The sequence below is a fragment of the Abramis brama genome, assembly GCF_963993115.1.
Source record: "Abramis brama genome assembly, chromosome: 5".
In the NCBI taxonomy this organism is placed as follows: Eukaryota; Metazoa; Chordata; class Actinopteri; order Cypriniformes; family Leuciscidae; genus Abramis; species Abramis brama.
This window is the reverse complement of record NC_139967.1, coordinates 16,528,146-16,556,053: the sequence shown is the minus strand read 5'-3', so window position 1 is coordinate 16,556,053 and position 27,908 is coordinate 16,528,146. Positions and strand designations below refer to the sequence as shown.

The 27,908-nt window shown below is 36.8% G+C and overlaps 1 protein-coding gene across 1 annotated transcript; it reads right to left on the bottom strand.

The window, feature by feature from the left end:
• Nucleotides 1–117: 117 nt before the first annotated feature.
• loxl2b (lysyl oxidase-like 2b) lies at nucleotides 118–27,275 on the bottom strand. The gene is given in 15 exon segments (XM_084114002.1): nucleotides 118–1,429; nucleotides 2,224–2,335; nucleotides 2,467–2,603; nucleotides 2,775–2,890; nucleotides 3,646–3,768; nucleotides 3,770–3,887; nucleotides 5,006–5,171; nucleotides 7,312–7,479; nucleotides 7,567–7,724; nucleotides 8,777–8,960; nucleotides 10,177–10,393; nucleotides 12,759–12,970; nucleotides 24,465–24,640; nucleotides 24,861–25,230; nucleotides 27,171–27,275. Coding segments are annotated over 14 exon segments (2,298 nt in total). The 5' UTR covers nucleotides 25,201–25,230; nucleotides 27,171–27,275; the 3' UTR covers nucleotides 118–1,358.
• Nucleotides 27,276–27,908: the final 633 nt, after the last annotated feature.

Below are 27,908 nucleotides of genomic sequence, written 5' to 3'. Positions count from 1 at the left end.
GTGAATACAGCATCTGTGTTTCCCACCTTGGAAAACACCACAAGAGGGTGCAATGGGGAGGAGAGGAAAGAATGACTCCTGGAAAACAACTAGAAGAATGAACAGGCATACTACATATTGTTTTTCTTTGCCAAATAATGCATGTTTATTATGCTACATCGCATTCATCCATGATTTTTACATCCATTCAAGTAAGCATAATATAAAAGTAGCTGATATGGTCCCTCAAAAAACAGAGGATAACACTATGTTAGCACCAATGACAGACAACAAATGTAAGACATTCCACATTGAAAAAAGAAGAAATTACGAAATAGAATTTGAAATCCCTGTCTTAAAATAAGTTATTTAAAACTTACATGATGAAATACTATGAATGCTTGGAAAGGATCAGACTGCTTGTGACATTTTCAGTCAGCTTCATAAGAGTTACAGAATGGAGAGCATAAATAATTCATAATGATTGTCCACAAAAACTGACCGTCAGTCAAGGTCTGAGAAGAACAGGCAGGAAAACAACAACAACAACAACAAAAAAATTGTTTAAACAGGGTCACCTGCTCCCGGGATGCCAGTGTTTATGAACTTCTGATCTGAATTGGAATGCTTAAGGCTACTGGCAATATTTAAAGTATTCATACATTACAATTCATAATGTAAAATCATTTATAATAATACTGATAAAATAGGACTTTGGTAGAAAATATTATCCGTCTCATCATATCTTTCTTATGTATCAGTTGTTTCCTCTACAAACCCATATGACACTTAAATTATAACCAATAATATCTATAAGCAGAAGTAATCAGCTTGGTTTTCAAAATGCCAAAGTATATACCTGAAATGCATGTCACTAAAAAGGAAAGGAAATGGTCTCTTCAGGCCTTTATTTTTTGTAGATTTATGTAATATTCTTTCAGAAGACTCATCTGAGGAAACTCCTCTCACCTTGTCCAAACGCTTACGAAAAGACCTAAACCACAGATCCTTTTTAAAAGTTAAAAAGTGCACCAGAGTTCCTTTCATGTCTGAAGTGAGCTCACTTGAGAGTTATCCACAGTTTCATCTTCAACACCAGCAGCAAACAGAGAAAGAATGAGGTTTCAGAATTGCTACTGGCTCAGCGGTCAGAGGGGATAAAAAAACAGCTTTTCAGTCTGTTAATCGAGTTCTCTATTGAAAAAGTGATGTTCAGTCCTGTAATACAGTAGAGGAATGTTGTGACACTGAGCATAGTTGAACGAGTACCGTGAAATTACTGAGAGATGAAAGGTCCTCAAGAGAGGTGTAGTGGTTCAGGGCTCTTGATAATCTCACTGGTTGGCCGGGGTTTCTAGATGTTCTTTATCACCTCTCTTTTACCTATGGGTCACCTGGTTGTTGATCAGGCCAGGGAAAGTGTCTTCTGTCTCGGCACTAAAGGAGCCCCCTTAAAAGAGACACAGAATCACAGTGACGTTCACTATACAGGGTTCTATGCATGTTCATTCTAAGCATGACATTTCATGCAATTATGGTCCCAAAAATATCTGAACACTTTAGATTATACATATCAAGCCAAGCCTCTTCTTTACATTTAGACTACTATTCAAAATGTTGGGGTCTGTGAACTGTTTTAATGTTTTTGAAAGAAGGCTTTTTATGCTCACCAAGGCTGCATTTATTTGATCAAAAATACTAAATATTATTTTTTAAATATGAATAGAATTTAAACTAACTCTTTTCTTTTTTTAATACATTTTAATGTGTAATGTATTCCTGTGAATGAAATCATTCAAATATGATTTCTTATTATTATTATTGTTAAAAACAGTTGTGCTGATTCATATTTTTGTGGAAACCGTGATACATTTTTGCAGGATTCTTTGATGAATAGAAAGTTCAAAATAAAAGCAATTATTTCAGACAGAAATCTTTAATAAATGTCTTTATGGTCACTTTTGAACAATTTAATGCATCCTAGATGAATAAAAGTATTAATTAAAAACAAAAACAAATAGACCCTAAATATTTGAATAGTAGTGTACAAGAATAAGCTAACTTTTCAGGTAAGATAAAAAAAATAAAATAATAATCATAGTTGGCATGAAGGGACTAGTCACTAAAAAGAAGACGTATTTCTAAGTGTCACTAAAGCGTCCAAAAGTGAATCATTTATGTGAAAAAAGTAAGTCATGTTCATGACAAGACAATGTGAAGAGGCATTCATGACGTTTTGTTTACCTATATGGCAATTATACATCCATATACGATGACCATCATATCGACATCTGCATTTGACAATGTTATTGGTGTAATCCGACTCAGCAACCTCATAATTGGGGTTAATTACAATCTGTCAGAGAGAGTGAAAACAGTCAGCTCAAAGATCTAATCACGATGTCAGTTTCCAAGAATCAGGATAATATGATTAAAAGAATTTCTTTGGTACTAAAATTACTACTATTTCAGAAATGTCATTATTACCTGGAATGTGTAGTCTCCTGGTTTAACATCTGTAATGTCCACCCACTGGCAGTCAATATCATGCCTGTATGTATCCCAGCAGCCCACTGTGATCCCCTGCTCACCAAAGTTTGCACACTCGTATCTCTTCTCAATTCCTTAAAAAAAGTCAACAATACAAAGAGCACGTCATCAAGTTGATGACGAGTTTACGCTACTATAAAAAAGGAACAGAAAAACATAACTATGAGTTCAAAACCACAGAGTTAGAGTGAGGTCAACTTATTCTTACAATTGTCGGCTACAAAAACATGCACGTTCTTTCATACCTTCATCACATTCTGAGTCCTCCAGACAGAAACTTGCTTTGTGTCCTTCTGCCACCTTGGTGCCATTGTTGCTAAGTAGGTCATAGTGGGTGAACACTTCCATACTATGATAGTGCCTGTAACAGTAAAAAGAAAATGATTTTAAAAACATTTACCTACAAGTAAAAGCCTACCATACCATTTAAAAGTTTGTGGTTGGTAAGATTTTTTAATTGTTTTGAAAGTAGTATCTTATGCTCACCAAGGTTGCATTTATTTGATCAAAAACACAATAAAAATAGTTTATATTGTGAAATATGACTAATTTAAAATAACTGTTTTCTATTTTAATATATTTTCAAATGTAATTTTAAAAGCTGTATTTTCAGTAGCCATTACTCCATTCTTCTGGGTCACATGATCCTTCAGAAATGATCCTAATATGCTGATTTGCTGCTCAAAAACATTTCTTTTTATTAGCAACATTGAAAACAGTTGTCTCGCTTAATATTTTTGTGGACACCATGATCATTTTTTTTTCAGGATTCTTTGATTAATAGAAAAAGTTCAAAAGAACTGCATTTATTTAAAATAGAAATCATTACAAATGTCTTTACTGTCACTTTTGATCAATTAAATCTGTCCTTACTGAATAAAATGATTAATTTCTTTAAAAAAATAAAATTACTGACCCCCAAGTTTTGAACGATACTTTCCATGAGTACAAAAATGTAAACTGATACAGTTAGCCCCATCTCTGTTGTTTACCTATTTAGTATATTATTTTTGTTCATGATATCAAAACATGGATATATGTAATATATTTATGCTCTTATGAATGATATCTGAATTCTACCTCTATTGTCTCCAGCAGTTATCAGACCCCCCTCACCTGTGGCAGTCATGCCAAACCCAGGTCTCTCTGGAGGCTTTGGGTCTGAAGTCAGATTGTCCATTGTTGTGGATCTGGGAGGAGAAGCGGAGGAGTCGGCGATAGGAATTGGCTGGGGTGGCCACTGGAGGTTGAGCCCAGGCAGTTCTCCTCATAGGCACACTGTAACATGATCATAGGTCGGTCTTCTAAGTATGTGGTCTGTTCCACCACCTGGGGGTTGAGCACCAGATCTGGGGCAGCTGGACGGAAATAAAAAACTCTTAGCTTATGTTTTAAAACAAGTGTTCCTGTCAGAGTTCTAAAGAAAGGTTTCTTTTTCATTGTTTTTAACTCCATATGACCTGAAAAAGAGATTTGTTTTAAACACATAATATACCACAAACTATATTAGTAATCATGTAGTAGTATGCTAAGGGCCCTATCACATAGCCCGTGCAATGCGGCGCCAGGCGCGACGCAAGTGTTTTTGCTAGTTTCAGCCCGACGCAGTTACCATTTTCACGTCCTGCGTCACGTTGTTTAAATAGCAAATGCATTTGCGCCCATTTGTGCGCCCATGGGCATGTTGGTCTGAAAACGAGATGTGTTCAGGCGCATTGTTGGCGCGTTGCTATTTAGAGGCAACTGAAATATTCAGTATAATATTCGCAATATTTTTTTGTTATTTAAAGGGCGCATTAGTAATATGCGCCTATAGGCGGGTCCACAACGCGCGTACACTCTGCTTATTGCACACACAGGGACGTGCAGCAGCACACAGACATGCCAAATATTAAAAATAAAAGGATTATAATGTAAAAGATTAGTATTGTGTACATAAACATATGGTGGAATCCAGCTTGTCCCGTAGATGGTCTGCTCGCGTGCTTTAACCTCGCGCACGGGCAGATTTGATTCCTCTCTGGAGAATCGTTCAGTCTTTCCGCTTGCAAATTCCTCCATGTAAATACTGAATCCGCCATGGCGCTAGCGCAACTGGCTTTTAAAGGGAATGGGAGATGAGACTCTGATTGGTTTATTGCACGTTATGCCCAAAACACACCCATTACTCTACTTTTAGACCATGCGCTGGGCGCACCGACCATTTTAGCAAAAGTGGATTCAGACACGCCCTAAGTGCACTTGCGCCGTGCGATTTAGACCATGCACTTAGATCGTTAAAATTGGGCCCTAAGTGTTGATGACACAATACAAACAGGCTTGCATGGAATTGTCAAAGAGACCAGTAGAGGTCAGTGTTTCTCCAGAAAATAATTAGTTGAAGCTAATAGAATTACATACATATAGTAAGAACTCTGAAAGTCGATGCATAAATATAAGAATAACTGTATCTGAATATTCTGATGACAATACTTACTCTCAGAGCAGGAAACTCCAGCAGCAAAGCGTCCTCCACCTTTAGGGCAGCTGAGATATTGTCCATGATGCAGACAGTGGGAGAGAGACATCTCTGTTCCAGCACACCTCACCCCACTCATAACCACTGCATCTGCATTCACTGAACCAGGCCAGTACCATGTCTCCTATACAAACACAAAATCCCACCTCAGTTCAAGTGATTCATCCATCCCACAGGGGAAATGAAAGGTAGTGCATACACTGAATATAGAGACACCATTTATTATTAAACAAATGGCTACAGTATTAAAGATGCATCCAGTCATTTTTACTCATTAAAGTTTTAAACATAAAGAAAGTAATAGTAATTTTGAAAAACATGTTTGAAATTAAGACATTTTAAATGGAGCGAGTTGCATCATGGGAGCAGACATGTTGAGGTGTGTGTAATACTTATAAGACGTATATAATACTTGCTTTATCACAGTAAAGTGATGTTATTGTTAACTAGATCTATTCAAATAAAGCTGAAATAAAAATTAAATACAAATATTAGATAAAAAAAGAATGTTGCATTGGCAACTTACTGATAAGTTTATGTTGAAGTACTAAAATTACTCAAACTAAAAACTGAAATAAAAAGAGAATTGTTTATAAATAATACTAAAACAACACTGTCTCAGTAACCTGTCTGTTACTGGTCACTCTTTTAATAAAGGAATCAAAGCTTATCCAATGGCATTGGTAACTGAAAACATTTCGTTATGCTACATTCACATCGCTAGGTGTCACTATAAGACTGGCGTGAACTTTTTTTTTTGCACCAGTCTTATTGAATGCACCGTTATGAAAGAACATATGTTAGATATTAAAATGAGAGAACACAAAGTTGAGGCAAAATGTCAACAGAGAAAGAGAAATCACTAACAGCTAAATGTAAAATAACCACAAGATGGTGCTATTTCCTGTCACCTTATCAAAACCTCTGGGACTTTTTGTTCTAATCGAGAAAAGTCCTCAGCAGCAGCTAAGACCTAGCTTTGCACATCCGTGGCAAAATCAAAACACTAAATAGTATCCTAAGGAGAATTAAACGTAATACCCAGAGCAACAAAATGTTCTCTTTGATGTCATATTTTTATAGTAGGCTAAGTTGCCTACACTAAAGTCCTATCGGTTTCATATAATTGAACCATTTAATTATTTAAAATAAAAACAAACAGAGTCCGTATTGTTTAACCATTTCCAGACATAAATTACTTGTCAACACAACAGTAACATCTTCAAAAGCAAACCTCTCCTTCCCTGCGGCAGTCAACTGTTTCGTTCTTTCTTATCTATTTAAGATCCATTTGATGAAGAGATATAATTTCCTCTTGGAATAGACAGTCTCTAACTCTCTTAAACACTTCCCAGGTGTAACCGTTTATCTTCAACGCTGTCAAACCAGAAGGGAGTAATGGTTTCTCTTGGCAACCGTAAACACAGACATCTATAACAGTCAGAAAGCATGTATTTAAGAAGGTTAATCTGAGGAAAAAATACATGTCTTAACATCTGGTTGTTCTACTAATTACCATTAGAAACATCATTCTCACAGGACGACTTCAAGCCGAGCTGTGCCTCTAATAAAACGGATTCATTTCAGACTTTAAATATACAAGTACACGTTTTCTTGCAGTAACTCGTTTTGTCTAAGGCTATTAAAAGAAAGAATTCCACCTTGGACATGGTACAAGTGAGTAGAGAGTCAGTTGCACTACTGAAAAAAAAGTTTCTTTGTGGACATATTTGACAAATAAATCACAATACATTCTTTAGAAGGTACACCAGTCTATTCTGTTTACAAAATCCCTTCTGTGAATTGATCAATTAAATGTCATTAGACTAGACAACATGCCTGAGTATTGGAATGCTGCGATTTCTTATTAACAACCAGCAGGAACAGTTAAAGGACACCACAGGAATCCCATTGTCACAAGATAGTCGATAAAAATCAAATTGACCTGAAACATTCCAGAACTGATTTGATTTGGTTTTAATAAAGTTCAGAAATCATAATAGAACGTCACCGAAAAACTTTCAGCCCACACAGAGCTTTGATTTCACTAACATCAGTCCTCCACCATCCCTGCTTATACAAAAATAGCTGAATAGTAATGCGAGTTTGGAATACCATGAATTTCTTCAAAGGGCCAACATCCAATTTACTAAGATCAAGGGATGATCTGGTGAGAAGGATAGACATACAGCCTGTTGAGGTATCAGCTGTGTAAAAGGATCACAATGTGAGACTCAAATGTTCATTTCGAGTAGTAAACATACCTGGAAAGCACTGCTTGCAAAGCCCAGGCCCAGCTGTCTGCAGACCACCATGGCCTCCATAGTTCCCCAGCCCTCACCACACACAGTCCCCCACACCAGAGAACCGTTGCGCTCCATAAGAACCTCAACACGGCCTTCAAAGGGGTTATGTCCTCCACTCAACCGCAGCTGCAATAATAAAGAGCAGACTGGCCATGGTATACTATGACAGTAAAAATGCATTTCAGTAGTCAGTCAATTTGAGTGAGTTTTTACCCTCTGTTGGAAGCCCATGGCAGGAACATTGCACCTCACGCCTGCGTCCTCCTCGTGACTGCAGCCTTCAGAGTCTTTATCCATATTGAAGGGACACTCAGTGACAGACTTCTCAAAGCCAGAACATTGAACCTCATTCATATGTACAGGGCCCATTCCTGGAAAAATCCAGACACACCCATAAATGGTCATAGACACATGTTTAGTCCTAATAATAAAATCCCTACCTATATACACATATCTAATAACCCGAAATTTAAGTACATTTTTGAAAGTATTTGGGAAATTGTTGTTTTCAAGAAAGAAAGAACTGAAGGAATTGAACCTTTCAATCCAGAGTTTATATGAATCTACTATGCCATTAAAGCTGCAGTCCGTAGTTTTTCCTCTTTGTTGCCATCTCTGTTCGAAATCTGCAATTGCAGTTATTCACGATTTATCTACTTTACGTGGGTTGTGCCTCGGCATGGCACAGCGCGGATGAATCCAATGTTTTGAGGAGAATGTGCGGCTGTCAGTCACAGCGCTGGTGTGGATACTGACATTCAGAATCACAGATGCTACTTTTTGGAAGTATGACCAACATAAGAATTTTCGCCGTAAAATGTCATCTGAACAAGTAAGTAACATCCAGTTTTGTTCTGACCAACTAAGGGAAAAAAAGCATTGCAGTAAATCACGCTGATTAAATCTAACGATTGCTTATCATATCACGTTAAACCATGGAAATTATACTTTGTTCTCAAATTATACTTTGTATACTTTGTTCTCAACTGTTAATGTTAACAACATCAGTATTGCGTGACTACATTTAATGTGTATTAGGGCTACCTGTAGGTCAGTGCTCCGTAACTGTATGAATTAAGTGAACAAGTGCGCTATTGTTACATAATTGAGTAAAAGAGTATGTAATACTTTCTTCATGTGCAAATGTTACCCAATCATAGCAGTTCATGACCCCTTTAAATAACTGACTTTTATGTTGTTTATATTTATATTGTACTAAGGCCAAAAGAAATAATTAAAATATTATCTGAAAAATATTATCTGTAATGTCAGACCAGAAGAGAAACATTTTCAGCTTAATTAATTTTTATTACTTTCATTATAACATTGTATCAATTCCCTAAAGCACTTTGTGCTATGAATCCCTTAAAAGGGTCCAAGTAAATGCATTGAAGTCAGGGAGGTTGTAGCATTCCATACACACCTTGTCCAAGCTGACCTCCAGAAAGCGCCTCCTTGGCACTCCCTAATCCAAGCTCACGACACACCACAGTAGCTGCTACGAGATTCCAGTTGTCATCACAGATCGTGCCCCATTCTCCATTCTTCAACACCTCCACACGCCCCTCTCCAACTACAGCGCCACCTCTGAGACGCACCAGGGGTTGCTGTATGTGAAGGAAGAGGAAGACTAAATAAGAAAGACAGATTCCTTTTTGCAGAAAAGCTAAAGTGCTAAACTCAAAGTAGGAATTCATATTTGAGAAGTTTTACAGTAATTCAGGCAACGGGTTTACATCAGATGTGCATGACAAACTTTAAGAAATCATAATTAAGATGCTCATTACAAAAGTTGTTAAAACCATTATAATTATTCAATTAAAACACACTGTTGGGGTAACGTTTGGGGCCAGTAAGATTTTTTTTTTCTCTTATGCTCACCAATGCTGCATTTCTTTGAGCAAAAAAAAAAAAAAGAATAACAGTAAAATTGTCAAATACTATCACAATTTAAATTTTAATACATTTTAAAATGTAATTTATTTCTGTGATGGCAAAGCTGAATTTTCAGCATCATTACTCCAGTCTTCACTCAGTTTCACATGATCCTTCAGAAATCATTCTAATATGCTGATTTGGTGCAAGAAACATTTATTTTTATGATCAACATTGAAAACAGTTGTTCCGCTTAATATTTTTGTGGAAACCATGATAAAAAAAAAAAATCAGGATTCTTTGATGAATAGACGAAAAGTTCAAAGGAACAGCCTTTATTTAAAATGTATGTTTTTTTATAACATTATAAATGTTTTTTTTCAATTTGATACATCCTTGCAAAATTCCAAAACCTTCATCATTAAAAGAATGGATATATTCAGCAGGAATTCTTTCAGGATTACACAACAGACACTTCAATGGTGCAGATATACATCATGCTAATGAACTCACTGACCTCGCTGAATGGTATGTAACAGGCAGGCTTCCACATGGACTACTTAAATATGTAATTTGGAAAGAGTGATGTCATTTTCGGGTAAAATGTCTGTCATCATAAGGCTTTAGAGATTTAAAAATATCCTTTTCTCTGCTCTCTAACATTAGTATTCATGTAATCACACTTTGCGGCAACTGAAAATACTGGACTCGAAAACTGCCACTTTTGCCATACATTCTTCTTTAAATAAGTAAGAGACGATTCACTTTAAAGTAGCCGCTTAGTCTAGATCAAGATTTTCTATAACCATGGTGATAAAGTGTGTTGAGATCTGTTCCATATTTAATAGTCTTCTCACAGGTGAGAGTCAGAAGTTCAGTGCAAAGCAATACCTCATGTAGACATGTGGCTTCTTGTATTTTTGGAGTAAATGTATCATCTGGCCTCACCTCCTGTCTGAAGGCCTTCCTGTATCCTGACATGGGAGTCGGGGCGAAAGCTCTGCCAGGGACGCAGCTCACTACCACAGGAGTGCCCTGCTCACACGTGCTATTGGCTTTGATGGTGAGCGTGTGGCCCAGCTTACAGCTAGACAAATGAGCTTCATTTCCGGTGCAATTTATGGAGTAATCCCAGTAAGTTTGCTTTCTCCTGCGGGCAAACATCCTGAGAAACAAAGGAAAGGGAATTTGAGAATTGAGTTGAACAAACATAACTCACACAAAACCCATGTATAGGCCCAAGTGGAAGATTCTAGCCATAATAGGGCTAGTAAAGATTCATGACTGCATTAAACATTCAATACCCTTTGAACTGCAAAAGGATGAAGTGCAGCTGACGTGACGTCACATATTCCTGCAGGAAAAGCATTGCTCATCCTACAAAGAGAATATTTAACAAGCTCCACTGTCAGAAGTATACTGGCCATCATTCACAAAAAAAGACACAATCCACATTTGTTTTTTATTTAGACTCTAAGGGAGAGAATGTCTCACACTAGACTTGCTCCGAAGTCTATGTCAGATCCCAACTATTGGGAAAACAAATGTAGACAAACACGCACATAGGCTTTGAGAGATACAAAAGAAAAGCTAGACATAACATTTAACTCACAGATTTGATCTAAAGTTACAGAAGAAAAATTGTTACAAAAGCTTGAACATATAACCTGGTGTTTAATTATAGTGTTTGTGAGAACAGCTGGGAGAGCTGTTATACTTCCATGCTATATCATCTGAGAACATCATCTGCTTGTTCCAGCCAGGGAAAGACCCATATTATTTACAGGAGCCATTTACAGACGGTCCTCTGAAAGGATTGTCCAAGTTTTCTTATGAAAGCACGGTATAAAGCCACAGGGCAGACAGAGGTAGTTGAAAGGAAGCCCATTTTGGCTCCACGCTGAAAAAACTACAGCTTTCGGCTACGTGTCCCCCCTCCCCCCAACATAGAGCACAGATTTTAAAAAAAACAACGGTGCCTGCACATTTCATAAGGCACAGCATGTGCGGGGAAGCACGTAGCTTAGCCGAACAGTCCGAGATCATACAACCAACTATAAAGCTTTCATTTCTATTGTGCCTAAGTGATTGCTCATAAAGCACATTAATTACCATTAATAACTAACTAGGCATTTTAGTGCTGATTTCCACATAGTTATGAAAGTGCTCATGAAGATTTATGCAACTCTTGAGAGTCATTACGAACACAGTATGGAATGTAATAGCTTAGCAGAAAGTATGAGTTCAAGACTGTTCTCTGCAGATTTTCTCATTTATTTGCAGATTTTATATCAGGCATATACAGAGATTAAGAAGTCTTGAAGACTCGCTAGAAACATTCTTCATGATGCGTTTTCAAATACGGCAAATAATGTTTAATTTGCCTAAACCAGGTCAGGTTTATCTGACCAATGCTGATGGAAAAGCAGCTTGTCTATCTTTTTTATTTCCATGGGAGTATTTTCAGTCAGGCCTCCTCCCAACAGTTAATGGATTAAGACTGATGTCTGTCAGACACAAAAAATTACTGCTGTTCTTGATGAATGTGTCAGACTGTTTACTCTAAGAGATACTCTAACATATATTTAAGCAAAACAGCATGTTAAATTAAGATATATGATGTTTACATATGAATAAAAGGATCAAGGATCAATTCAAATTTAAAAAGCAATGCTATAGCTGAATTTGGGAATACACTACTAACAATGTGAAATGTCATGAGATGTATCCTGGTATGATTTAAAAAATATATGAAAATATATGAAAAAATAAAATAAAATTAGTTTTGTAATAAAACTCAAACTTTGGATAACTTACAGTTCATTAGTGTACAAAACTAAAACCCTACATATTTTACAAAATGTATATGGCCCAGTTTCACAGACAGGGCTTAGATTAAGCCAGGATTAGGCCTTAGTTCAATTAGGGCATTTAAGTGGCTTTTATAAATGTGCCTTAGAAAAAAAAACACTACAGGTGTACTGACATATTTTAAGATTTGTTAGTCAGTGCAAGTTGCCTTCAGTTAAAACTGCTCAAACATGCATTTTAGTCTGGGACAAGGCTTAAACCTTGTCTGTGAAACCGGGGGCATATGTTTTATACATCAGCTCACAGAGCCCCAGCAGTACCTTTATGGACCCCCAGGGGTCCCTGGATCTATAATTGATTACACACTATTAAATCACAATGGATGACAATTATGCTTCGTTCCATAGTTTAAATCCTGGGATGGATTTCCACAGACAACATGAACATCTTTTCAAGCAAAACATTTGGCAGCATAAATTCCAAATGAAACTATGACCAAACTGTGGACCTCCATGTTGTGTACTCTGTTAGCATTTTGCTGGAGTGGGAATGTAATGAAGTAGGAAATATTATCATAAGGCCATTTTTAATTATCAAAAATATTTTTTCTAAGGCCACCAAAGTTTCTTTAGCTTGTATGCAGATAAACCCTATAGGTTATATTCTAAAGAAATATCTGCACAAAAGACACCTCAACTTAAGGGAAAGCAGGCACTCACTTGTACACACGGGTATTATATCTCTTGTCTCCTGGAAAGCCGAACATGCCGCAGATGACCCTGCTGTTCATCTGAGTCCAGTCATCATCACAGATCTGCTTCCATTTGCCTCCATCCTTCACTTCCACGTAGCCCTCTGTCACTGGGATGCGCTTACGATATGATGACAGGATGGGGCGAATACGAACATCCTCCACCTGAATGTTCAGACTCTGAAGGGCAAAAGAAGTCAAGTATTGTTACTGAAGTTGATTTATGATGGACATTGATTCTTGTATTAGCAATAAATATAATAGCAGGAGGGTGACAAACTGCAGGCCAGACATTTTAGACACATTAAACATAAGTTTTAACAAGAAATGCCCTGTCTGTTAATAAGGTTACTCCATTTTCATATAATAAGGTTCCCTCTCAATAGCGGAAAGTTTCCATTTGTTCTGTGTTAGCATTATTCAATGTACCCATGTTGTGAAACTCGTAACTGGACACTTTAACCACGGCCACTATAAAACTAAACCGGTTCTACAGTACCATACTTCATTATAAACATCCTATCAGCAGGACTTGTTGACCTGCTCTACCTCTGAAAAATCTTCCAACTGTGTTTACCCTCAGGCCAACAACAATTCACGTCCGTGGCGAGACTATAAAAATGCATTTAATGGCTTCTGACGTATATAGTAGATGGATAAAAAGGCAAACAAGAGGTTACTGCTTTCAAGCTCGCATCAAATAATCCCAGACACCTCGATAATCAGGCAAAGGTGTGTGGTTGAAATTATTTCCCCAAAATGTACTAGAAAGTCTGGAAAATTTAAGCACATGGAGAGCATATTATGCAACACTGAAATATCAGAAGGCACTTCAACATACTGTATGGCATTAGAACATAGCGGCATCTAAATGCAGCTCATCCCATTTATTTATTTATTTATTATTACAATTTTGACGGATTCCACGGTGTATCTAGGCCTACATGAACTGTAAATCCATCAGGAGGAGTGAAGCTAGATCATTTCAGTAGACTCCAAGACTACATGAAGGGCTTTAGCTGCAGATTTACATTCCTGTGCTATGATACCATGTGGGTTGAGTTTTGAGAGACTGTGTGTTGCTGTGCTCAGCAAATACAGTGGCCTAACCATTCCATTGCCCTCTGAGTCTGAACCTCATGCTATAGAAGAGTGGTGGGACTGCAGTGGATTTCTGCCAATCCACCAGTGCCAATTATTGTTTGGTGTTGAACTCATATTTGTGAAATTCAAACCATTCAAATGTTGCCATTGAATAAAGGTAAAGCCATTGAATGATTATAATTAATCAAAATATTTTTTTGAACTTTCTATTTATCTAAGAACCATTTAACATTGATAATAATAAGAAATGTTTCCTGAGCACCAAATCAGCAGCATGTGGATCATGTGATACTGAAGACTGGAGTAATGGCAGCTAAAAATTCTGCTTTGCCATCATAGAAATAAAATACATTTTAAAATATATTAAAATAGGACATTTTTCATAATTTTACTGTTTTACTGTATTTTTGATCAAATAAATACAGCCTTGATGAGCATAAGAATATTTTTTCAAAACAATAAAAATCTCACCAACCCCAAACTTTTGAACTGTAGTGTATGTGTTAAATATAACATTAAAGTTCAATTTAACCAAAGCCAAAGTTAAGGCACTAAGGTTGAGCTAAACGTTTCATTGTCTCTCCCACAATACAATTGTATTAAGTCAAAGGAAAAGGGAAATAACTGCAATGACCAGACATTTAGGGGCTCTTTGGCCTGAAAAGAAGTTGAAGACCCCTGCTGTAGAACATAATTTTTCCATGAAATGAGTATGAGAAATGAAGTGGTCACCACTGGGAGACTCTTTCCTCTGATTCCCCAGACAACATAAACCGGAAAAAAAAGATGGTGTCTTTCATTAAAAAAAAGTCAAGCAAGTAATATAAGCTGAAGTCAGGGATTTCAAACTAGGAATGAGAATGTGGTTGTGGATAAACACGTGGCAAACTAAAATGGTATCCTTACTGTACCACACTGGAAATGCAAGCAGTGCAATTATGTGGGTTTATTCCAACATGGATACACTTTGGATAGAGTTCTAGAATGATAAGGCTATTATGTATTTTAAAATGTCTAGCATTTCCACATGAGGTAAAACTAAACAGATGAACCACCAAACACTCAAACACAAAATAGCCATTCCTGTAAATCAAGAGACTTTTTGTGAATGGAATGGTCAGTCATTTTCCCAGTGTCTCTGACCAAGCTGTTAGAGCTGCAGGTTGAGCGGATTTAATGAAGAACTGTGTGTTTCCAAAATCTAAATTGGACATTGTGGTCAACAACAGACTTCAAAATATAGAAGTGGTTTCCGTGTCATGGCGCAAAACCAAGTAAACTTTTCACAAACAGTTATTGTTATCCAAGCTACTTTGTGATGCAACAAAGCATTCCCATCAAAGGTTGAAATAATATTTTTTTTTAAAGATACGGGAATACACCAGCTAAAACGGCACAAGCAACAAAACCATCCTTACACAGCATCTTAACAAACAGCTTCATGAAGTTTTTAAATGCGTTAAATAAAACATTGTTTGATGGATAATCCAAGTAATTTCCCATGCGCCCTAAGAAAGTAACTCGGTAGTCTTGGTAAATGGGTTTTTCCAATAAATGAGTGAAGTCACCATTTACTTTGTGACTGGATCAGCGAGTTTAATGACCAGTGCACATATCTGCAGCTACACAGGGTTTCCATTAACTCTTTTCTAAACAGGCAATGTGCAAGGTTTCAAAACAGCTTGGAAGAAAAAAAACAACTGAGGTGAGATTTATTAGCACAAAAGAGGAAGAAAAAGATTTCCTAAACATGTGTGACTGGCTTCTATGTTAACTGGAAGAGGAGGGGATTCTGCAGAAAATCGGAAAGAAAAATAGAGCAGCTGGGATAGCGATTTGTGAGGGCTTGTCCTTCTGTAGATGCAAGTAAGCATCTCAGGAGATTAGTCTGTCTTTTAAAAAGAAAAAAAGTGAGCCCTTCTACTGCTCATACAGAAGAAGGAGTCAGAGGCACATGTGGTGAACTGACAGGCATTCTTCTACTGGCCGGTACTCAGACTGTGCAAAGGAAAATGTCACACAGCCCACATTGTTTTTCCATTAAAACAAGAAGAGTGAGAGAGCATGCATGTTCTCTTCAACTAAACAGATAAACCAACGCTTTCAGTCCACAAAAAAGGCAAACACACATCTTATGAGTGTTTTCTGTAAAAGGAATAATTACATAAAAGAATACAAATAACATAAAACTTTTCCACAATTCAAAAATTCAAAAATATAATGAAGCAACATGAAGCTCAAATGTCCGTTAAAATGTTCTACCTAAAAACTTTAACATTGAAATTAATGATTTTATTATTCTTTTTTACCACTTTTAATTACTTTACTCACAAAGGAATTTGAGATACATCTCGGAAAACAAAAATTTTGTACAAATGGCAGATATTATTATCAGAAGAAAACTGGATGGAAACAAAGAAAACAAAGACATTGTGGTAACATTTTTTAAATAATCGAATATAACAATCATCTTTCTGATTCAAAATATGTTTCAGTTAGTGTGACCTACCCCCAGAAGAAACTAAAGTAACTAAATATGGTGCCCTCTTTTAAAAACTCTAGTGACTCTTGTCGTTAATTGTTTGTGTTTGTAACTCTCTCTTTGCAAAGACATGTCAAAGAATGCCTCCTCTTCAGATGGAACCTATTTCCAACTACCCATTTCCCTCCCCCAACTCATAATAGAACAATGTTTTAGCAGTTAGCTCAAAGTTTTTGAATGCAGGTCTGTTACTGAGCTTTTCAAAATGGTCTAGATCGACAACAGTTAACAAAGAACACATAGACCATTGCTGGACAACAGTCCTGGCCTGTCTCGGCCTGAGCCATTACACAAACTGATGATTATCTGTTTCTTAAAATAGCAGGATTCGAGTAGCGTGGTCCATTCCACTTATCTGGTGCCCATGTATAATTGGCTTTAATTCTTTTTTCTGACTGCAACTCTTTGACCAGTTATTTCTGACCAAACAGTCTCCTATAAGAACACTGAGGGAAAAAAACATTAAACATCAGTGTTTTGTTTTCAAGGAAAACTTATACATACAGACATCTTTGAATCCTCAGGAATGTGAAAAATGTGTTTTTCCACTTGGGTCAAAAGCAAAATGTACTATGAAAACCACAAGCAATGATCGCATAATACGCTGAATGTGGACAACAAAGCATTAAAGGCCAAGCTAAGACTTAGGAACATAGAATAACTTCAAGTCTTCCCACAGTAAATATTACTGCAAGTCACATTAGCTGTGGTTAGATTGTCATTTTCAGAGATTACACTTGAACTAGAAATAAACATCCTGTTAAATATAGGGAGTGTCACCATCCCAAAAGTATGTAACTTGAAGGGGAGAGGCAGATAAATAAACAAGATGAAATTTGTCTAAAAGACAGAGAGAAAGCAATGTAAGTAAAATCCCTGCATTACAAGTAAATGCAAGTGATACCTTGTTACTAAGCAAATAACAGATGAGTAGATCGAAATGTAGTAGTTTAAGGAACATTATGGGTTATTTTCAATCTAACATCCATCAAGCATCTGTGGCATGCTATTCATTACCACAGACTGTAATTTTGACTCATTCCTCAGTTTTTAAAAGCAGGGGAAAAAACATTTACAATGAAATCCTATAACCAAAGTATTACTTTTTCCTTTGTCTGCACAAATGTAAGATATAAGCGAGTCATAATTTGACCTTTGTCTGTATAGGAACACATAGCTGCATAACATTTACATTATATGTATGCTTAATAAGAATATTATTAAGAATATCTGGAAATTTTGGTTTGAAAAATGTTTTAAAAAGGGGCTTTTATGGAACCTGTAGAGTAAGAATAAATGTACACATACTGGGCCAGACTCCAGAGAAGAACATATCAGTCACTAGAACAATAAAGGTGTTTCTGAGCTGATCAACAGCATCTGTCTGAGATGAAGTTCTGGCAGTGATCATGTTTAACTTCAGCTAACAAAACCAAATGATTTCTAACAAGAATTTCTATGAAATTCCTTACTATAAAAAATACATCCAAGTCATGTTGAGCCATTTGTGTTGTAACACTGTGAATGTTCCAGAATCCTCTATAGAGCTGAAAGAAACACATTCATCAACTCAACAAATAAATAATGTAACTTCTCTGAACTCTGTAGTTTCTCATAAAGGCACAAACCCCCTGTGATTGTAATTAAGGTATTGCATAACATGTGTCTGTATGACACAGGCTTCCAGCTGCTTCTGCGTGTCCCACTCTCCCATGATTATGGTGGACGAGACAAATTATGCTAATTTTATCGAGGACTTGGACTGTCTAGATTTATCAGAATAAAGAAAGTTGGGTTTATTCAGCTTTCAGGTATAACGCTAAATAAATGGACTAAAAGCCTAGACACAATAAAAAAACTTATGACTGGTTAACCAACCAGTCAAATTTTTTCTTTCCAAGCAGGGATAACATATTGTTCACTTACATTAAAATTAGGTTGTAAAAAAAAATAATTCATAGATTCGACCTGCCGATCCCCTAAGTCGTGCTGTAAACAAGTCATGCAGATTATAAATAATTGAGGCTTTTTTAGATGGGCTCAGAAAAGTACATTGTATCTTTGATCTGGTTTTGAGTCCAAAAACAACTTTAACAAATAATTAGATCAATGTATATGATAAAGTGGATTAGTGACCAAAAACATTACAGTTTTTTATGACAACTGTTATCCATATCGCTGCCTGGAAAATGTAGCGTTCACGTTTTCTCCCCATGGTCTGTTTGCATCTTGTTTTGGAGTCTCATCTTTGGCCTCTCCTCCACATCTCTGCACCACACTTGCATTACATCATTTTTCCCATTTTAACTCAAGGAAGGCTACAGTGGGTTGCTTATGAACATTCCCAGATGACTTGGATGTGGCCAGCATTATGGTGAACCTCCCTGTGATTTAACTGCCTTAATGTGGAGCCCCGTGCAGGCTATCAGTAGATGGAAAAGCTGACTCTGGCTTTCTCTCCAGGTTTCTCAGCTGGAGACTAGTAGAAGCTGATCTAAGATGTCTACTTTCCCCTAGCCCTTGCTTGACTCATATATTCCATGTTATATTAGAAAAGGCAATAATACTTTGAAATGAAATTCAGACACAATAGGCATCGTTTTGAAAACTGCGTATATTTATTCAGATATTTTCTTACTGCATATTAGTGGTGAATTCTGACTGCTCAGAAGGGCTTTCATTGAGGTTTCCATTTGGCTTTACACTGAGAATCACAATCAGGGTTTCCAAAATCTTATTTGTCACATCCTCTAAAGTCTGTGTTTCATCATAAGGCTCGAACTACACTTCCCTTTGTTTACATGAGTGCCTATCATGAAATATTTCTTTGATTGCTTAATGCATTCTTTCTAGATGACACTGTCGGCTCAAAGCAGCTTGTGTACGGAAAGAGACAGAGGATGGGGACAAATCCTGTTATTACTCTAACTGGACAAAGAAATTAATTGAGACAAAGCCAAGCAGCATAAATATGGGTAGTGTAAAAAATGTGTCAAGAAGGTGTTTGAACATTCCATTGCCATATTCCTTGCAACCAAAGCCACTTAGCTCTGGGTGGAAAAGTAAATGGAAAAGAATGCATTGAGGGACTGGAAAAGTGATCAAAAGGAAAAAAGCAACAATAGTTTCAGAGGTGTTATGCACCTAGTTTTCCCAGCCTGGAATGCAATTTTACGGGGGGCCACCACAGCAACAACCTGCACCTGGTCCCTGGACCCTGAAATCAACTGCCAGTGAGACCCAATTATATGCTTTTGAATTATGAACCAAACTGAGAACACAAGTTATTAACACCTTTACTGTTGCTATTCCAGAATATTAACTTTGTACCCGCCATTGACTGAATTTTCCGGGAATCTATGGTTTCACTTTTATATGGTAGAAGGTGCTATTATGCATCTGAAAGGGGACAGAATCTCTATATCAAAACACAGGCGAAAAAGAAGCAGAAACAAATGATAGAAGCATTGCTTTTGCACATGTTGTAGTCTTCACCAAAAATGCTTTTTGTTCAAAATGTTGCCACATTCCATTGTTAATAAAAAAAAGAATGCATGAATGGGCCATGAAATTTTTGTGAAAATTATCAAAAATGCTGGTGGTAGCTGGCAACATGTTAAAAAAATGCTGGCGGGGAAAAAAGTTACGAATATTAGGCCTATAAGTCCTGCATCAATTCAGTCTTCCACATATTCTGTAGCTTACAGAAACAAATGAACTGAACTGAACTATCAGCACTGGACACCACAAGGCTAAAATGCACCTTATCTCTGCGTTTGTGAATCAGAGGCTGCATGTCCGCTATATGTGACAGATTGCCCATGCAGTTCGGCCAATCAGCAGAAGTTTTTTTTTTAAAAAGCTGACATTTAAATGGATATATAATACATATCTAATTAAATACTAAATCTCTTTGTTATGTTGACACAATTTTGGAAAGATTCCCCCAACCACTTGCACACAATAACGGGTTGCTTCTGCATAAACCACATAGGTTGAATTACATATTTTGGCTTCAAAATGGCAAATCGGTATCGGGCCCGATACTGAGCTCATGTACTCGTACTTGTACTTGTAAAAATGCTCCGATACCAACAACCGATACCAGGCAGCGTTTTTACACTTGTGTCCAGACAAAGAAACACTGACAACATAGAGTATAATGGGGATAAAAAAGAAGGCTGTGAAGTAAATGTATCTTATTAGTGGAATATTAAACGAAATTTAGTAACACATAGCTGTGGTGCGCCAGCTGATACGAGAAAAACAAGCAGTGGATTGAGCGCGCAGCTGCACAGACGCACGAGCGCATCACTTTTTCACAGACATCAGTGGAAAGTTTGTAGTTCAGTCAGATGTCAATGGCAAAGAAAGAAGAATGAGGTATGTAGCTTATTATTAACGTTAACTGACGAGAGAGAGAGAGAGAGAGAGAGAGCACTTCTGTTGAATGCTCTTGATTGCTGATTGTTCACTCAGCACATGTTATTTGGATTCAAACTAAATCATATATATGCAAGTAAAAAATGAACTGTTACCTGATTTAGGTATAACGACTGATGCCCTACATTATTACAGGACGTGTGCAAGTCAAGAAGTTCCATGAACGGAAACATCCAAAGCGCGCACCCCCAAAACCAGCGTCTCAGCGCGCGAATACTGAATTGAATTGTCTTTCACGTCTTGCGCTTGTACTGACGAATTCAGACACACACAAATTATGCATTATATTTAATCAATAATCCAGCAAACTCACTCTCCCAACAAAGGCCCGTGAAACTTCCCCCAAAACTAACATCACAAGTGAAGCTAACACACTGGCAGAACGCGGTGTCCTGTTACAGGACACATTGAGACTGATAAGAGTTTTACGACCCCAAAAAGGAATTTGCAGAGGGCTGTGACGGTCACTTAATTCTTGCTGAGGATTTTAAATAAACCATGTTAATCCTATATATTGTATATATAACCACTTGAGAAATATATATAAACATGTATCTAATTTTCTCATCTAATGATTTTCCTTTTATGTGGTTTGGCCTTTGTATTCTTGTAAACTTTTGGGATTAATGTTTCAGACTTTGTTGCATACTATGGTTTACCAAAATCATATGTGTGGCATGTTTAGTCTCTATAATCTTCGTCCCCCATTTGTTCATTTACATTACATTTTGCTAACTTTGTGACGCATTAGTATTATAAGCATCTTAAAGATTCTTGTGTTAAACATCCAATCAAATTACATGTTCAAAGGCCTGCTTGAACAATGGGTCGTAAAGAAATTTCCCTCCAAAGGAAAACACTTCTTATTGGCTCACACACCTCCAGAGGGTGTGACATCTTCACGCTTTAAAAATCACTGATCACAAGATCAGCTCTCTTAGTCCCTTTCTGAAATGCTGACGTGAAGAAGATGCTGAACTAGAAGTTCCTAAGGACCCCCAAGCTTGTGCCAGGCTGCGGCCTTGTCTTTCCATTCACCAGCGATCCTCTGACTCCCACTGGTTCTCTCTCATCAAGACCACATCAGCAAAGATCAACTGGAGCCTCAACAAATTGCATCAGGACGGTTTAATTCAAATGGGCGAGACATGCAAGTATCGAACTTAGTCTCATTATTTGATACATTAAGTATCCTTACCCCTTTTAAAGAAGGGCGTGTTAGAACTAAACTGATGGTTTGCTCAAGGCTGTTGATCTGCTGAACTCCAAACAATGCTATAACTTCTTGCTTTCCTGTATTCAGCTTCAGCTCTCTTTCTCTTGATAAACTGTATGCATGTATGTCTAGTTAATAAAATCTTGTTCATGTCACATGTAAAGTTGTCTGTGTCTCAAGCTCATAACTGGAGTCACTAATCATAGTTTTGTCTACTTGCTCTTAGTAGTACTGTAAATTAAGAAAGACATTTCCCCATGCCCCGGAAATGTACATTTCTTAGAGTTAAAGGGGTCATATAATGGTGCATGCACTTTGACAAAGTTGATGCACAAGTTGATTGTACTGAAATGTGTGTTGGCAGTGCCTGTACACAACCATCATAAAATGATAAAAATCCATCCAGTGTTTTTTTTTTTAATCTTCTTATATGTTTTCCCCTCTCTCAAATTAAGCCGTTCGATTTTGTGACGTCACAAAATCGACACCCCTCCCACGATTGTTGATTGACAGCAGCATTTCAACACAGACCCGCCCACGCTCGTGAGCGAGCTGTCAATCATAGTCCGCGCGGACCGGCGCGGCCATTGTTGATACGCTGGAGCACTGTCTATGAGCAGAATGGCGTCTAAGCGATTGTGGTGTTCTGTTCTTGGGTGTAATAAGGAACACAGCAGTCATTTTGATGTTCCTAAATCCGAACCGCTGAAGAAGCAGTGGCTGAGTTTGTTTTCGAAGGGAATATTCCCCACGATCAACAGCGAGGTTAATATAAAGCTGGTTTTGCTAAGAAGCTGCTCCTGAAAAAAGGATCGGTACCAACTATTCGTGTTCCTGCTGCACCTCCAGAAGAAGAAGTGAGTGTAACGTTTTATTAACCTTTATATTAATATTTATATTAATCTTTGCAAATCGCTTGCTGCACGCTTCACGATGAATGTGGCTGTTTACACTCAGGGTATATTACGGCATGTTTTTGACCAGGTAAAATTTGTGTTTTCTTACAGTACTAATGAGAATTTTTAATTAATGTATATTACAAACTTTTAATTTAGACCCTAAAGAATCATATTAGCTTGTACAAAAATGGCATTATATGACCCCATTAATAAACAATTAACATTGAGTGTTCACGGGACAAACAGGTTAATTGATTGTAATATTAATTTACGACATTAAGTTAATTATAATAACTGATTCAAATATTCATAATCAATTATAACCAGTTATTATTGATTATTAATATTTCATAGAGCTAATTTGCTACAACAGTATATTCAAATGGGGTCCGTGCGTTCGGTCTTATAAACCTGCTGCAGTGTTTTAATGTTAATCAAACAAAGGACAAATAAATTACTCACTACTCTTGACTAAATAGGCTACCTTTTGTAACTTTACAAAAAGATCCATCTATATTTAATTTATTCAGTAATGAATATGCAGTGTTTTTTTTCACATTTTCACATTTGATTGATTACTGTAGTTTTTGTTGTAGTATCAAAATTGGAATAAAGAATTGATATTTGTCCAAACATTTGTACCACTGACTCAATCCTCAGCACTGAGCCCTGCTGGAGCAGCTCTAAATATGTGCTGTACTACTAAATGAAAAAGATAGAATATGATAGAGCAATATAATGAAGAGTGAAAGTAACAGAAGCTCATACAATGCATTTTAGCAGGCTTAATTAAGCATCAAAAATATTTATTTGATGAACAAATTAAGCCAACTATATGATTTATATTCTTTTGGTTTCTCTACCAATACATTTAAAAATGACAAATGCAGTGAAAATACAGGTATTGGTTATATGGTATCGGTGAGTACCAAAAATGAAGTATCGGTAAAAGTCGGAAAAGTATCGGTATCGAACTCGATACAAAAGTTGTATTGGTGCATCCCTACAAAAAGGAGATCACTTTGGGGGACTATTCATTTTGTACAAAATAATAATAATCACATGTTTATTTTTGTCTATTGGAAGTTGCATTCAAAATCCATTTGGCTCAAAAACTTGAATGGGCATGACGCCCCTGAATAGTTTTATACAATTGTTTAATGTGCTATGAATCATCACTGGTAGCGTATATATAGTGTAGACCTTTTACAGTATAGTTTTATACTCATATAATCATTTGTATTTGTTTTATCATTTTTTACCTTAGTATGTTAGCGCTCATTTCTTATTTCTTGTTAATTTTGATATATTATTTCTTTCTAATTTTTATATTGTAGAAATAACTTGTTTGTTATGTGTGGTGCTGTGTTTTTGTGTGTTGAAGCTGCTGTGACAATGCATTTTCCTGTATCAATAAAGTATCAACAACAACAATAACTGTGGAAACACATCTGTGCTGAAATTACTTACATTGATGTTGTTGGTCAGGGTGTTAACAAACTTGAATCCTGGGATTCTCTTGTCGCTGCAAACCACCCCGACATCCTCAGTATGCTTGCAATCAGACACACCTATGCCATTAGACTCACACTGAGCCAAACTCCTCTCCTTCCCCGTGCAGTGGACATTGTCAAACCAGATACGGCCTAAAAACACAGAAAGTCAATGCATATATATTATGACTAGTCATCAATTATCCATGGAAGAATATTATATTGAATGATTAAGTTTAACAATATAGGATGTAAACTGGCATTCACTTATATTTATTTTATATATTACATGTTATAATACTATACTGTACTATTTACTGCGACGTCGTTTTAGTTAGTTTTAGTTTATACATTCTGAACACAACAAGCTTACCTTCTCCCTTCCCATATTTAGATGATGGAAACCAAGAGACTGCTTCAAAATAACCCAGTTCTCTGCATACAACTTGGGCTGCGTGAATGGTGAAATCATCATCACACACAGTCCCCCATTCCCCTTCATAGAAGACCTCAACGCGCCCTTCGTTGTGCTTGCGTTTCTCTCCTGCCAGACGTAGCTGTATCCTGGGCGTATCTGCAGGAAGCTCTGGAGCAGTGTAAAGATCCTGGGAAGAGTCCTGGTAGCCCGGAGGGTAACCCAAGTGCTCATACTGTGCGTAGCTCTGACTCCATGTACACAATAGTACAAATGATACAGACCAGAGGGCCAGCATAATGATAGAGGCTCAGATGGTTTTTATGGCCTGCAAAAAAGCAAAAGTGAAGAAATGGATGTTTTAGAAGGACATGTTTGATGATAAAATACATAATTCATGCATTTTAAGATTTCAAGCCACCCATTCATCTGTACTTTTTTAATCAAAATAACTTTTATTAAAGCCATAAGCTGTGGGAGAATAGCATGTGAAGTCTCGTTCACCAAACCAGCCCACATCAAAGCGAGCAATAATGAGAACGCAGAGGCTTGTTTAGACCCCACTGTGGCAGACTATTCATCTACATTGCCCATGACCTAAGCAAAAAATAATTTTGAATACCATGGAAAAGAATCATGTTCTTAACAGAAAATACAGTTTAATTGAGCGTAACTGTTTGACAGATGTTTAAACACTTTGATTAGGATGGTAGATATTCTCTTTCAGTGACACAAGATAATGTGCTGATGGAAATATGGTAAGCATGAGTAGATGAGGTAACTGCTTTCCTGACTGAAAAAAAAAACAATTTATATACATGGAGTATAAAAGTCCACATTGAACATCTGGCATTCAAAATACATCAAATTGTATGGTTTTGAAATATGCAAAACAACTAAATGTTAGGATGTAAAATTAATAATAAATATTTAGGATTCTACACTAAGTTCTTTTGACATTGAGAGATATTTTGTGCAAAATGTCATTCTCAAACAATGTTGGTTTTGCACAAACATGTGCAGTGCTTTTATTTTTCCAATCCAGTTGACTCAAATTCATGTGATGATCATATAATTTGACTACAAAAATTATGGATAGAAAATTAGAAAAAAAGCAAAATATAAGACATAAATAAATGACATTCTCAGTGCAAAAATATAATCTGATTAATAGAGCGAGCCTTCAAGACTTTTATGTTCTCCAGTCTGGCACGTAAGCTGTTTCTTTCCAAAGGCGAGAAAATCAATAATGTAACCTGCTTCAAAGGGCTCCCGTAAGATTACCACTCCAAGATAAAAGAGGCACTTCTACAAAAGCATTTTTTAAAGACTTCCACTGACTTTCACACACACACACACACACACACACACACACACACACACACACACACACACACACACATTCAAAATGTTATTGTCTAAAATACATAAAAATGGTGAAGCTTGCAACCTAAACTAAAACTATTATTTACTATTAAATATTTCAGGATTATTAAAACAATGCATCTTCAAAATTAATCATCCAACATTTCCATCCTCTGCTCTACAGCAGCCAAACATCGCATTTATTTAAAGATGTGCTTGGTCTGAAGTGAATCTCTGTAAATCCCACCTCTCAGTACAGATAGTTCAGAAATGTAGGCTATTTGTGACATGCTTTTGTTCGTCTGGACAAAACCTATAGCTTTGTGTCTTCTACAGCTTTGGAAGTGACTCACATTCCTGTCCTAAAGAGCTGTTTGTCTGTTAGCATTCTGCACTTCCAGACAGCAAGTCCCTTGACCACCATGAATAGGATTCAGACCAGGATACAAGGGTTCACAAGTCAAAGGATCACAATTATGTGTAATACTACCTAAACACAATAACCCAGTGTTCGGCCTGATATTAATAATTAATAATAATAAAAATTTGTTGTTAAAAAATATGAGTTGATCTTATACATGCAGTCACATAAAAACACGGCACATCTTTCATCACTCATTTAGAAATAAAATGCTTGTACTTGCATCATATTCCACTGACTCATATAAGCATGTATATAAGCATGACGTCATACGTAACCATTAGAAAAAAATATTTTTTTCAAATATCTTACAAGAAAACGTGCTGTAGTCTACTGTAAAACAGAATGAAGCCAGAATGTAAGATGTTTAAAAACTAAATATTCAGTAGCCTACAACTCTCATGCTTTTTCTTTGAAAGAAGCAAAAACGAGATTATAAAATACAGTTTAATAACTCAAAGCAGATGCAGTTGTTAGCTTACTTTTGCTGCGAGTGCAAATTTCACAGTAGAATACTCCTCCGAAATGTGAATCTCTGCTTCTCTCAGCTGTTGCACACATCCCCTAAACTTTCACTGGTTGATCTCCTGTAATTTCAGGAAAGTCGAAACAAAGTTACGCCTTGTTGAACTGCCCCCTCACGCCCACCATTGAGCTGGTGACCTCATGGACCTCCAGTCGCACGGGGACATAACTGGAATTTTTTTTTAGAAACAGACATTATGTACGTGCCCAAAAGAAGAGGGTTATTTTAAACCAAAAAAAAAAAAAAAAAAATTATGACCTATTAAATAATCCCATAGCACAATGAGAGCACTGGGTGACGTGAAGGGTTTACGAGGGGAGGAAAACAAAACTTGCCTAATTTGATAGTGTAGACTTTCTTATGTAAGTTGGTTTTGTTGGTTAACGAGTGGTTGTGGTGAGTGTGTTCCAGACAGTAAGACGAACGTCGGTCGACAGATCTTTTCGGGTTGACAAAACCAGATTGAATGATTCATTCACGCAACTGAATCGGTCTGAGCAGTTCACGAGTCAATTGGCTTAATTCGGTATAGCATATTGAGCACAACGCTTTTCTTTCTGCACAACGCTTGTATTCCTCCTAGCACACATAGCCTACATCTTACTATTTCTACCACATGTAAAGGTAATGCAGCAAAAAGGGAAATAATATGGTATTCTGAATATAGCCATTGAACTAATAAACACTAAACTAA